At 33.6% G+C, this 13,203-nt stretch overlaps 1 protein-coding gene across 7 annotated transcripts in view; it reads left to right on the top strand.

The window, feature by feature from the left end:
- LOC100918963 (protein unc-13 homolog B) overlaps positions 1-13,203 on the top strand; it is a 327,802-nt gene that overhangs the window by 111,927 nt on the left and 202,672 nt on the right. For all 7 annotated transcript variants that reach the window (XM_031945396.1, XM_012543050.3, XM_031945394.1 and 4 more), the window contains exons 4-5: positions 637-754; positions 1,480-1,603. In XM_031945396.1, the coding sequence (XP_031801256.1) occupies positions 637-754; positions 1,480-1,603 (242 nt within the window). The remainder of the gene's footprint in view (positions 1-636; positions 755-1,479; positions 1,604-13,203) is intronic.

The following is a 13,203-nucleotide window of genomic DNA, read 5'->3' as shown; positions in this document are numbered from 1 at the left end:
TTAAGGTTTAATTCTCAGCACACTATCCTATGCTGCGTTTTGTGGCATATAAAATATAATAAAAATGTCTGAGTCTTATATTCTACCCTAAAAAATGACAACAATGTGACATCATTATTTGTCTACCGTCTGGTACTCTCTCTCCATTGTCTGGCTGGTGGCTGAAGTGAGGGCCTAAATGTGAGGAAAGAGGCCAAAGAAATTGCTAGAAAGGAAGTTGCTGCTCTAAAGATGTATTCCATGATAAGTTGTTAGGAACCTTCAAGGTGAATCAGTGTCACACAATGCTTTTTCCCCTTATAATAGATGATAAAGATACTATTGAAAGACCACTTTGAACTCTGTGTTGTAATGGGGATTCAGTGTAGTACAGTGGGATGAATGTTAGCTCTACTCAGAGAACTTGGATTCAGATTCAACCTCTGTCTTGACTTTGGAAAAGTCATTTATCTTCTCAGTGCCTCAGTTTCCTCATCTTTGGAAGAGGGATTTTGACTGATTGGCCTCTGAGTTCCCTTTCCATTCTGGATCCATGTAACTTATGCCATATGTAAGTCAAAAGTAGGTAAGTATGTTGTTTTGTTTTTTCATAGTATCTGAATTTCCTCATAGACCTATTTTGTTTGTTTCCATTAGTGAGATCAGTCGCTTGGACCTGGGTTTAAGTGTAGAAGTATGGAACAAAGGCCTGATTTGGGACACAATGGTGGGCACTGTGTGGATTGCACTGAAGACCATCCGGCAGTCAGATGAGGTTAGTTATTTGTGTTTCCTTTCTTTGGTCCTGATGATGTTAACTTAATTCTCTTCTGCCTCTTTATTAATTGGAAGTATTAGCTCAAATATGAGAAAATGAGTTCAAATATGAGAAACTCATATTCATCTAGAGCATATGTAGAGTGAAGATGGAGCCAAACTAGAAGATTTTGAATAGAAATCTAAAAGGGATTTTTGGTTAAAGAGTTTGGTCTTCATGAGTTTTCTGTACCATGTCAAAATGCTAAAAATCCTGCAGGGAGGAAGCACAATTAAAACTACTCTGTTCTAGTTAAAGGAATTAGAGCAGAAATTTTTAACTTTTTTTATTAAAAAGAAAAATTTTTCATGGACCCCCTTGACAATCTGGTAGAGTTTATGACCCCATCTCAGAATAATATTTTTAAATGCATAAAATAAGCACATTTTAAGTTCATAAAATACAAGGAATTAACAAGGAAACTGATTATATGGAAACATTTTTCAAAACATACAACCCATTTGTGTAAAAGACCATTACACTGAAAAAAAGTCAATGTGAAGAACAAAGAGATGAGATAAAAGAGAAAATATGGTACTTTCATATGGAGCATATATGATTGTCAGAGATTCCTTACAAACAAGAGGGTCTAGAAGAAATAGGGGCATGGATCTTGCAGAAATGTATTGATATAAAAAGCATAATAGGAATTTAAAACTTAATCTTAGATTTATGTCCTTTAGGAAGGCCCTGGGGAATGGTCCACCTTGGAAGCAGAAACGTTAATGAAAGATGACGAAATCTGTGGAACCAAGAACCCAACTCCCCATAAAATTTTGCTAGATACAAGATTTGAATTGCCTTTTGGTAAGTATGTTTGATTATGTTTTTGACCAATCCATGCACATTTATATGCTATTTTAGAGTTTTTCTCCAGCTATTTGCATGTATGTCTTATCTCCTCAACTAGGTTATATACTCTTTGAGGGCAGGAATTCTTTCTTCTCAATGAATTGAATTTTAAAATTGAATTGAGGTGTAGCAGTTTATGAAAACTTGTTTTTTAAGAAGTTTGGTTTGGTAGAAATATTTATCACACAGTCACTTGTATTGCTCTACAGATGTCACCTATCCCAAGAGCATCATTAATTTATTCTTTTTAAAATATTTTAATTTATTTATAGTCTTGAAATCTGCATTCATGTTCTGTTTCTGATTTTCAAGTTTTAAAGAAACTTGAGTATTGCTAATAAATACCACAGTAACCAAAAAGATTGAAAGACCAGCTGTTATTTCAGAGGCATTTAATTTTCTGAGCTGCCTAGGAGGAAGAGTTTCAAGAATAGCTTTTTAGGCTCTGTGTTCCAGAGGAGGCTAAGGTTGCAACAAGGCCATAGTGACTGACCTTCAAGTTCACCTCTAAGATCAAAAGAGATTCTTACATTTATTTCCCTGATATGGGAAAATCAAAATCCTGGCCTTTGGCTCAGACAGAAATGAAACCAAGATACAGCTGGATAGGAGAGATCTAGAAACTTATTTTTAGAATGAGCTAGAAAGGATCTCATTTTAGTTGAAAATAAATGTCATGAATAACACCAGCAAGAAGATAAAATAACCAATCATTCTAAGCTAATCTGCATCACTGAAGTCAGTTTTTGGAGGAAATTCTTCCTCTCTAAGGGGTGCTCCTGCTGTAGCAGCTGCCACTGTAATTGCTTTGGCCTTCCCTGCTTCCTCATACTTAAAGGAAAGGGAGCTAGACTGCAGGGGGTGTGACAGAGTAGAACTCCCCATGAGTTTCCCTTTCTAAAATCATGATTGCTTCCATGGTTATCCTACTGTAAGGTAGAGGAGAAACATATCAGGTTCAAGTATAGTGAAGAAGGAGAATCTTGTGCTGTCTGTGTTGAAAGTGATAATGGCTCAACAGCAGGTGATTCTGAATTATCCTATTTGTGAAGCTCTTGGTGATGGCAGTTGATTATGGGCTTGTGAATATCCATCCCATCAGGTCCCTTTAACTGTTTTTAGGAGGAGAGGGGGATCAGTGACCTTTTGGTGTTTAATTGCTTTGACTGCCTTAGTACCTCAAGTACTTTCTCTGTTGTATCACCACTACCACCATTCAATTCTTTTTCTGCCTTGGTTAAAACCTCCACACTATCTATTTGCCTGGGATATTTGTAAACAATTTTTTTTCATTTGATACCGTCAACTATGAGAGGTCCTTGACCAGGGTATTTTGTAACATATTCAACAAAAGCCAAATATTTATTGACTACTTCAGAACATATTCATTCTTTAAAAAAAAATTTAAGTTCCAAATTTTTCCAGTCTTCAGTCCCTACCCCATCCATCGAGAAAGCAAGCAATATAACACTCATTATACATGTAAAATCATGCAAAATATATTTACATACCAGCTATCTTGCCAAAAGAAACAAGAAAATAAAGGAAGCAAAAATTAGTATGTTTTAATCTGTACTCAGAATTCATCAGTTCTCTCTTTGGAGGTTGATAGCATTTTTCATCTTAAATCCTTAGGAAACTGTCTTAGATCATCATATTGATCAGAGTGGCAAATTCTTTCAAGTAATATTAAGTGTTTTCTATGAGGAATTGTTCTAGTCATTGTAGGGTATACAGAAAGAATAACATGACATGTTCTTGTCCTCTTGGAGCCTGTGGTCTACTAGTCTGCTAGAATTACTTTAGTGTTTTTTTTTCTCTTACTTTTAAAGCTTAGGACAGTGCTTGGAATGTAGTCAGTACTTAATAAATGTTTGTTGACTTGTCTTGAAGAAATATGAGTAAAACAGAAAATCTTGAGTCATTATTTCCCAAGTGATTCTGTAAGACATGTAGGACAGAGCCTTGGAATCACAGTATCAAAGAGTTGATAGAAAAATTAGAGACCCATTTTATACACTTTTAGTAGCAGAGCTAGGACTAATACCCAAGCATCCTGATCATACCTCTCCTTTGTAAACTTATGAATGCATTCCCACAAAAAGGAAGAATTACAGCAGATATGTGAAAAACATTTATTAATAAAAAGTTTCAGCAGCAGAAAAGCCCATAGTTTGCTTTGTGTTTTTGAACGTAGTTGCTTTGGACTCCTTTCCCGATTCTACTAGATTCCCAGACTCTGCCTCAATCAGCCTTTTGAGACATGTGTCAAAGATATATTTCTCATATCTAACAATTACTTTATTCTGTTGCCAGCATTCCCAGTTAGTTCTATTCTTATCTAAGCATTTATACTATCTAGAGGAGCTACTTGGCAATATATTTGATCAGTAGGTGCCATTTAATACAGAATTATAGAACATTAGAGTAGAATAGACCATAAGAGCTCATTTACTTCAGCTCCTTATTTTATTTTATAAATAGGTAAACTGGGGCCCCCAAAATTAACTTGTTTAATTAGAGTAGAATAGACATGAGAGCTCATTTACTTCAGCTCCTTATTTTATTATATAAATAGGTAAACTGGGGCCCCAAAATTAACTTGTTTAATTAAGCTCAATCTATCACCTGTGCCTTGTACCTAGTAAACACTTAATAAATAAATGTATGTATTTATGTTTAAAATTGAATTACCTTTAGGACTGGTACTAGAATTCATTTCCTGACATCTAGTTTAAAATTCTTTCCATCCTAAAATACATTCTGAAAATTGCTTAAAATTGGAGGTGAATTTAGCAGTTGGTGGCATTAATTTCACCAAGTGCTTAAGAGCTCATATCCTGGAACCCTTGATTATCCTTACTCTGTAGTGCTGTGAATAAACATGAGAAAAAAAGATCACCTTGAAGATAATTGTGGTTTATGAACTAGTGTCTTTTGCAGAGGTTGAAAAGATAGGAAATTTCTACAAAGAATCCAATTAACTTCTCCAAAGTTTAGAGGATACAAACCAATTCAATATATAATTTGATATGTGGTGATTTCAATTCAAAGGTGTTAGTTCTGGGGAGAATGACAAAAAAGTTAGAGAATATAAAGATTAAGAAATAAAGGAAGCTAAAGGCTTGTGGGTTATTCAGATGCCTTATGCCTATATGGTATAAATACTTTCTTCAAGAGCATAATTGGAAGTTGTTGGACATTTTAAGAATCAAAATATGTTAGAAAAACTGGAATTTACTACAGATGTGAAATGACTAAGTTCTGACATGTGATTCATTTCTGAATCAGTTGCCAGGGTTTAGTCAGATCACTGATTGCTTAGAATGAATCCGCATCAGTATTAAATTAGAAGAAAAGATGAGTTAGGTGGTGTAGCAGTTAGAGTGCTAGACTTGGAGGGAGGACCTGAGTTTGAACTCAATCTTAAACACTTACTAGCTATTTGATCCTAGACAAGTCATTTAATTTGTCTTAGCTTCAGTTTCTTTGTATGTAAAATGGCAATAATAATACTAAGTATCTCCCAGGGTTGTTATGAAGATTAATTTTAATGATTTTTATAAAATACTTTGCAAACCATAAAGAACTAGCCATTGTGATAATGATAAGGACATTTTATATATAATGAGAAAAGCTCTAACCTTGTCTGTTTAAACAAGCTTATTATTACCTCTGAAAGATAGGACATGAACAAAAATAAAGACATTGGCTTTAAATATTACTCTTTCTCTGAGGAATTTATTGATTATTAAAGAATCACTATAATAAAGACCAAATGGTCCAGAAATTGAAAGAGCTAGCAAACATTTCTGCTCCTTAGTGAGTGGACAGGCAGCCAAAAGAAACACCAACTTAGCATAGGTGTTTATTTGCTTAATGTTGGGGAAGAGGGTAATAGAAGACAACAAGCAGTTATACCTCAAAAAACATTGAAAAGAACTGGGGAATTGGGTGGAGAACAGATATGCAGAAAGTTTGGTATGAAATCCAGCTAAGCAAGGTTATGCTAATGAAATCCTTAGATTAAGCCTGAAAGAGAATAATAGATAGCTTTGATATGGAAGAAACTTATCAATTTTTCTTTGGTGATTGATTTTTATCATTAAGAATAGTGGAAGCAAATTTCTTTGATAAAAATCTAATATATGAGGAATTAACATAAATATATAAGAACAGAAATCATTTCCAACAGAGATATATGGTCAAATGAAAAAAAAAGATATCAGCAATCATATAAAGAAATACTCCAAGTCATTAATAATAAAAGAAGTGAAAATTAAAGGATCTCTGAGCTCCTACTTACATCTGTCAGATTGGCAAAGATTACGGAAAAATTGTGATCAATTAAATTATCTATTGTGACTTGAGAAATCTGATTATTGTCTATTGCTTGATAAAGAAGTGATACATGCATTTTCATGCATACAAACGTGCATTTTCAGACATGGACAATAGGTTGACTTATTTTGCTTGACTATACTTATTTGTTAGAAGGGAATGCTGTTTTTTAGGGGTGGGATAAGAGGAAAAAAAGAAGAAAAGAAAATGCAACATCCTGTTAGAATAATTAGCCCATTTTAAGGTTAGAGAACAACATAATGGTCCCCAAGATGTATTTGGTTCCCTAATATTGGATTTCAGGGAATTTATTTTAAATAAATAGTTCTGAGTTTAATCATAATCACTCTAAGCTTCCAGTTAGGGAAATTCCTAATGCTAGATAGAGTTTGAGCTCTCAGTCTAAACTTACATTTATTTCTTTGTTGTTTACCCCTGGCCTCTTTGTGATTGTAGCAATATTGAATTTTGCTAATGAGACAGAAGATTATCATATAACACCTGTGTATAGACAGACATCAAGAAAGAAGTCAGGGGAAGATCTGACCTATTTTGGGGATTTCCTTCAGAGTGGGTCCTCCTCTCTAAGACCTCTCTAGAGTCAATGATTCTCCCCAGGATCTCCCTTTACTTAAGCAGTTTAGTCTACCTTTTGTTCCATGATTGTTCCAATCTCTTGAATGTATAAGCTTAAAATCTCTTACCTCTTCTCCCACTTGTCTGAGATTTTTCCCTTTTATGTAGATTGCTTAGGGATGACTCATTCTCTCCCGAAAAAGCTTTGATTCAAGGAGGTGTACAGGCCCGATTTACATTTAATTCTAATTGTTGGATTTAGTCAGAAAATTCTGTTTAATGCACTAGAGCCAAGTGTGGTTATTTCAGTTCCACCCCTATAACAGAAAAGAATATCAATGAAGTATTTTTCCCACTTAATTAAGGATAGTTTTCAACATTGATTTTTTTTTAATAAGATTTTCAGTTCCAAATTTTTCTCTTCCTTCCCTTTTCCTTTTCCAAGAGAGCAAGCAATATGATATGTTATACATATATAGTATACATATTCCCAAATTAGTTAGATTGGAAAAGAAGAATCAGAACAAAAGGGGAAAACTACAAGAAAGAAAAGACAAAAAACAAAATGAAAATAGTATGCTTCAAACTGCATTCAGACTCCATAGTTCTTTCACTGGATGTGGAAAACATTTTTCATTGTGAATCTTTTGGAAATTGTCCTGGATCATTGTGTTGCTGAGAAGAGCTAAGTATATCATAGTTGATTATTGTACAGTGTTTTGCTGTTATTATATCCAATATTTTTCTGGTTCTGTTTCTTTCACTCAGTATTAATCCATGTAAATCTTTCCAGGTTTTTCAGAAATCCACCTGTTCATTATTTATTAAAGCACAATAGTATTATATTATATTCATATACAACACCTTGTTCACCCATTTCTCAACTGATGAGTATCCCCTCAATTTCCAATTTTTTGCCATTTTCTTTGTATGTAATATTAGCCAATCTGTTACATATGAGGTGATTGTTTTAATTTGCATTTCTCTGATCAATAAAATTTTAGAACTTTTTAAATATAATTGTAGACAATTTTAATTTCTTTAGCTGAAAACTGCCTATTCGTATCTTTTGATCATTTATTAATGGTGAACAATGAAATATTTTTAAAGTGGGAGGCTTTAGAAGGATACAAAGAAGCAGAACAGTTTTGTTACTATTGTGTTATTATATATTAAACCAAATAGTTGATAGCAGAAATTCATAGCTTCATCCAGTCCACTTTTCTTCTCTTTGTATATATTGAAATATGCATGTTTGTTAATGTTTAAATTCATAATAAAAACAATCTTAAAAATCATTGCTAGTAGCTACTCTAATAGCTTGTGGCAATATGAGTAAGTGAGGAAGGATCTCAAGAAATTTAATATAGCTTCCATGTACCTTTTAAGTTTTATTCCCTATCATTCCCTTTTTTGACCTCTCTGTTCTAGACAAATTGGCCTTTTACCTATTTACCATATACAAGATTCTAACTTTTCCTTCTTTATGTCTGATCATGCTATCTGGAATGTATTCTTATCTTACTACTGCCTTGAGAAGCCCTAGATTCCTTCAAAGTTCAGGCATTATCTCTTATACTGTGGCTTTTCTGACTGCCCAATGGTTAATGTTCTTTCTCTCATGAAATTATTTTGTATTTAATTAGCTGAATGTGTATTATAATCTCTCTGTAAGCTCTTTGTAGACTGGAATTGATTTTGGTTTGGCTTTCTGTTTGTTTTTGATGTTGCTAGGACCTAGCACAGTGCCCTTCATGTATGATAGTAGGTGTTTAAGAAATTTTTAAGTAGAGAAATATCAGAAAGGATATATTTGCCAAACAAATATATTCCTAAATATACAATTGATATTTTTACATTAAAAATGTTGCAGGCTTTTTAAGAAAATCTGTAATCCAATTTTTCTATTTTAATTTAACTTACTTTAAAAATAAACATGTTAGTAAGCTCCACAGGAAATTCTACCTCACGGGGTATAGACAGATACTATGACTATGAAAGCAATACTGTTTTACAAAAATATCACATTTTTTAACTGGCTGACCTATAAAGTTTCAAGAACTGAAAGTAATCCAAGCCAAATTTTATCAGTTATAGCTCTGGTTGAATCATCTTCAGGACAAACTTTAAATGATAATTTTAAGACTAGCTCAAGAGCAGGATATAAAGAAGCTGGAATTGTGAACTTGAAAAAAATCTATGAACTCAATTGGCTACAATGATCAAAGGCAGTGACATATAAAATTAAGGTGACCATTGCCTAATTCCTTACAAATGCCATTTAGGCCTGGTATTGAATACAAAGTAGTCAGCCTCCCAAACAGCACAAAATAGTTTCTTCCATTCTTGTTGGGATGACTTGGGGATTTTCTAGATTGTTTTCTTAGATGAAAAAAAGATCGAGACTAGAGAGAGTGAAATTAGATAAAGGGCAATCACAGTAATAGGATCCTTAACTGGAAAGCAGTGTGGAGGAAAATCTCACAAGGGGACAGGGTGCTTAGTGTTGGGGTTTGGCGAGAATATCGTTGAGGTGAGCTCTGCCAATGATACAAGACTGCCTACTGGATGTAAACTCAAAGAAAGATAGGCAAAGGTTGAAAGAATGGACTAAATGCTTTAAAGGCAGCTGGTAATGCACTGGATAGAGCAATAAGCTTCTCAGCATTGTGCCAAATGATCAGGGTACAAGTGAAAAAGAGAAGACAATTCAAACCCCCAGGGAATTTATATTCTGATAGGAGGAAAACACAGCAGGTATAGAAGAGTGATGGTAAGGGAGGAGCATTTTGTTTTGGGAAGTTATGGGATGGTCAGTGGAATTATGGGGGAATAGATAGACATCTCTTCTAGGGGCAATGAAAATTGAATGGATTTGGTTTAAGAACTGGCAGAAGTGATTGACTGATGGCTGAGAACTAAAGTGAAACATTTTTGGGAACTAGCCCAGATATAAATAAATAACAAGCAATCACCAATAAGCATAGTAAGATTCCTTCTCCTGAGCATGGTTGGAGAATAGAGAATAGAGGAATAGACATGCGCTCAGAGGAAGAGAGCCAGGAAGGGAAGGAAAGGATGGCTGGGGCCAGGCCTCGATGTAGAGGAAATGAAGAACTAGAGCTCTGGAGAGAAACTGTAGCTAGATACATAGATTTAAATGTATATTGAAGTTGTGTAACTGAATGAATGAGAAATATCTTTGTAGAAAGATCTGACTGTTATTAACACAGACTTCTTATAGGAGAACCAACCCACTATGAAAAATCACAAGAATTTAAGATGAATTAATTGGAAGTACATTGGATAATTTTATTTTTTTCTTTTTTAATTTAATATTTTTTCCTCCAGTTAAGTGGAAAAACAATTTTAAACATTCATTTTTAAAACTTATTGTTCCAGATTCTTTCCCTTCCTTCCTTCCTTTGCTATACCCCTCCCCCATTAAGAAAGCAAGTAATTAGATGTTATATGTGAGCAGTTATGCAAATATTTCCATAATATTCATGTTGTGAAAGAAAACATAGACAAAAAAAGAAAAATAAGTAAAAAAGGTATGTTTCAATGTGGACTAAGATACAATCATTTCTTTCTCTGGATATAGCATGTTTTATCATAAGTCTTCTGAATTGTCTTGGCACTGTATTGTTGAGAATAGCACAGTCATACATGAACTAATGCTAAATGAAATGAGCATTACCAAGAGATCATCATACATGGCAACAGCAAAATTATATGATGATTAATTCTGATGGACATGACTTTTGTCAACAGTGTGGTGATTCAGATCAGTTCCAATGATCTTGTGATGAAGAAAGCCATCAGCATCCAGAGAGAGGACTATGGGAACTGAATGTGGACCACAATACAGAATTTTCACTCTTTTTGTTGTTGCTTGCTTGCATTTTGTTTTCTTTCTCATTCTTTTCCCTTTTTGATCTGATTTTTCATGTGCAACATGATATTTGTGGAAATATGTAGAGAGGAATTGCCCATGTTTAACATATATTGGATCACTTGCCAACTAAAGGAGGGGGAAAGGGGAAGGGACAGAAAAAAGTAGAACACAGTGTTTTGTAGGGGTGAATGTTGAAAATTATTCATGTATATGTTTTGAAAATAAAAAGCTTTAATTAAAAAAATAAAATAAGTTAAAAAGAGAGAAGAATAAAGTCATTCACAGCTGATCATCTTATAATATTGTTATTAATTTGTACACCATACATTTCACTTTGCAGGAGCTCATGGAAGTCTGAAATCATCCTACTCATCACTTTTTATAGCACAGTAGTATTCCATCACATACTCTAACCACATATCACAGTTTGTTCAGCCATTCCCCAATTGATAGACATCCCTTCAATTTCCAATTTTTTTGTCCCCAGGAAAAAAAACAACCTGTTATTATAAATATTTTTCTGCATATTTGTCCTTTTTTAAAAAATCTCTTTTGGGATACAGATCTAGTAGTAGTATTGCTAGGTCAAAGGATATGCATGGTTTTATAGCCCTTTGGGTATAGTTCCAAATTCCTCTTTAGAATGGTTGAATCTATTCACAACTCCACCAACAATGCATTATATATCTCATTTCTCATGCATTCCCTCCAACATTTATTTTCCTTTTCTGTCCTGTTAGCCAATCTAATAAATATGTGGTAAATTAGAATAATTTTCCATATGACTATAGATAGCTATAATTACTTCATCTGAAAACTGTTCCTATTTTTTGATCATTTATCCAATTGGGGACTGGTCTTTTTTTTTTTTTTTTTTTTTTTAGAAATTTGACTCAGTTCTCTATATGTTTGAGAAATGAGGCCTTTATTGGAAAAACTTGCCACAGATTTCCACCCCCCCACACAATTACTCTTAATAACTGTATCCCTCATTCTCCCTTTACTCTTTTGTTTCTTTCCTTTTAACCTTTCCCTCCTCAAAAATGTTTTGTCTGTGATTACCCCTCCCATTATTCTCCTCCTTTCCTTGAAACTTTCCTGTAGGATAAGATAAATTTCTATACCCAATTGAATATGTATGTTATATCGTCTTTGAGCCAATTCTGAAGAGATTAAGGTTCACTCACTCCCTGTCTTCTCCCCCCTTCCTCTCCGTTGTAGAAGCTTTTACTCGTCTCTTTTGTGGCAGATAATTTATGCCATTCCACCTTACCCTTTCCCTTTCTTCCAGTACATTTTTCTCTTGCCGCTTTTTAGATTGTATCTCTTCATATCCAACTCATACCTATGCCCTTTGTCTATTTTTACTCTTCTAACTGCCCTAACAATAAGAAAATTCTTCTGTATTACAAGTATCATTTTCCCACATAGGAATGTAAAAGGTTTAACCATATTAAATCCCTTATGATTTCTCTTTCCTGTTTACTTTTATGCTTTTCTAGAGTCGTGTATTTATTTGGAAGTCAAATTCAGCTCTGGTCTTTTCATCAAGAATGTTTGAAATCCATTTTTCCATTCATCAAGAATGTTATTATCCATTTTTTCCCCTGAAGGCTTATACTCAGTTTTGCTAGTTAGGTGATTCTTGGTTGTAATCCTAGCTCCTCTATCCTCCTCAGTATCATATTCCAAATCCTTCAATCCTTTAATGTAGATGCTGCTAAATCTTGTATTATTCTAACTGGGGTTCCACCATATTTGAATTGTTTCTTCTGACTCTTTGCAATATTTTCTTATTCATCCTGTAGCTCTAGAGTTTGACTATAATATTTCTAGAAGTTTTCATTTTGAGATCTTTTTCGGGAGGTCATTGTTGCATTCTTTTAATTTATGTTTTTACCTTTTGATTCTAGAATATCAGGGCAGTTTTCATTGACAATATCTTCAAAGAAGATGTCTAGGCTCTTTTTTTTGATGATGGCTTTTAGATAGTCCAATAATTTTTAAATTACCTCTCCTGAATCTATTTTACAGGTCAGTTGTTTTTTCAATAAGATTTCATGTTGTTTTCTATTTTTTTCATTCTTTTGGTTTTATTTTATTATTCTTTGATTTCTAATAAAGTTATTACTTTCTATTTGCTCAATTCTGATTTCTAAGAAATCTTTTTTTCAGTGAGATTTTGTACCTTCTTTTCCATTTGGCCAACTTTACTTTTAAAGGAGTTATTTTCATCAGTGGATTTTTTTCCATTTGGCCAATTCTACTTTTTAAGGCATTCTTCTCATTAGTTTTTTTGTTCTTCTTTTACCATTTGGTCTATCTGCTTTTTGAAGGTATTCTTTTCTTCAATATTTTTTGGTCTCCTTTATCAAGCTGTTGATTTGTTTTTCATGATTTTCTTATATCACTCTCATTTCTCTTCCCAATTTTTCTTCTACTTTTCTTACTCGATTTTCAAGATTCTTTTTGAGCTTTTCCATGGCCTAAGTAAGACCAACTCATAATTTTTCTTGGAGGCTTTTTCGAGGTAGGAGTTTTGACTTTATTATCTTCTGAGTATGTGTTTTGATCTTCCTTCTTACCATAGTAGCTTTCTGTGATCAGAATCTTTTTCTATTGTTTGCTTATTTTCCCAGCCTAATACCTGAATTTTAATTCTTTATAAGTACACTCTACTTCCAGGGTAGAGAATAAACTGTTCCAAGTTTCAGGGAGTTTGCACAACTGTTTTCAGAGA

This window comes from Sarcophilus harrisii, chromosome 1 (genome assembly GCF_902635505.1).
Source record: "Sarcophilus harrisii chromosome 1, mSarHar1.11, whole genome shotgun sequence".
Taxonomy (NCBI): Eukaryota; Metazoa; Chordata; class Mammalia; order Dasyuromorphia; family Dasyuridae; genus Sarcophilus; species Sarcophilus harrisii.
This window is presented reverse-complemented; position numbering and strand designations above follow the sequence as displayed.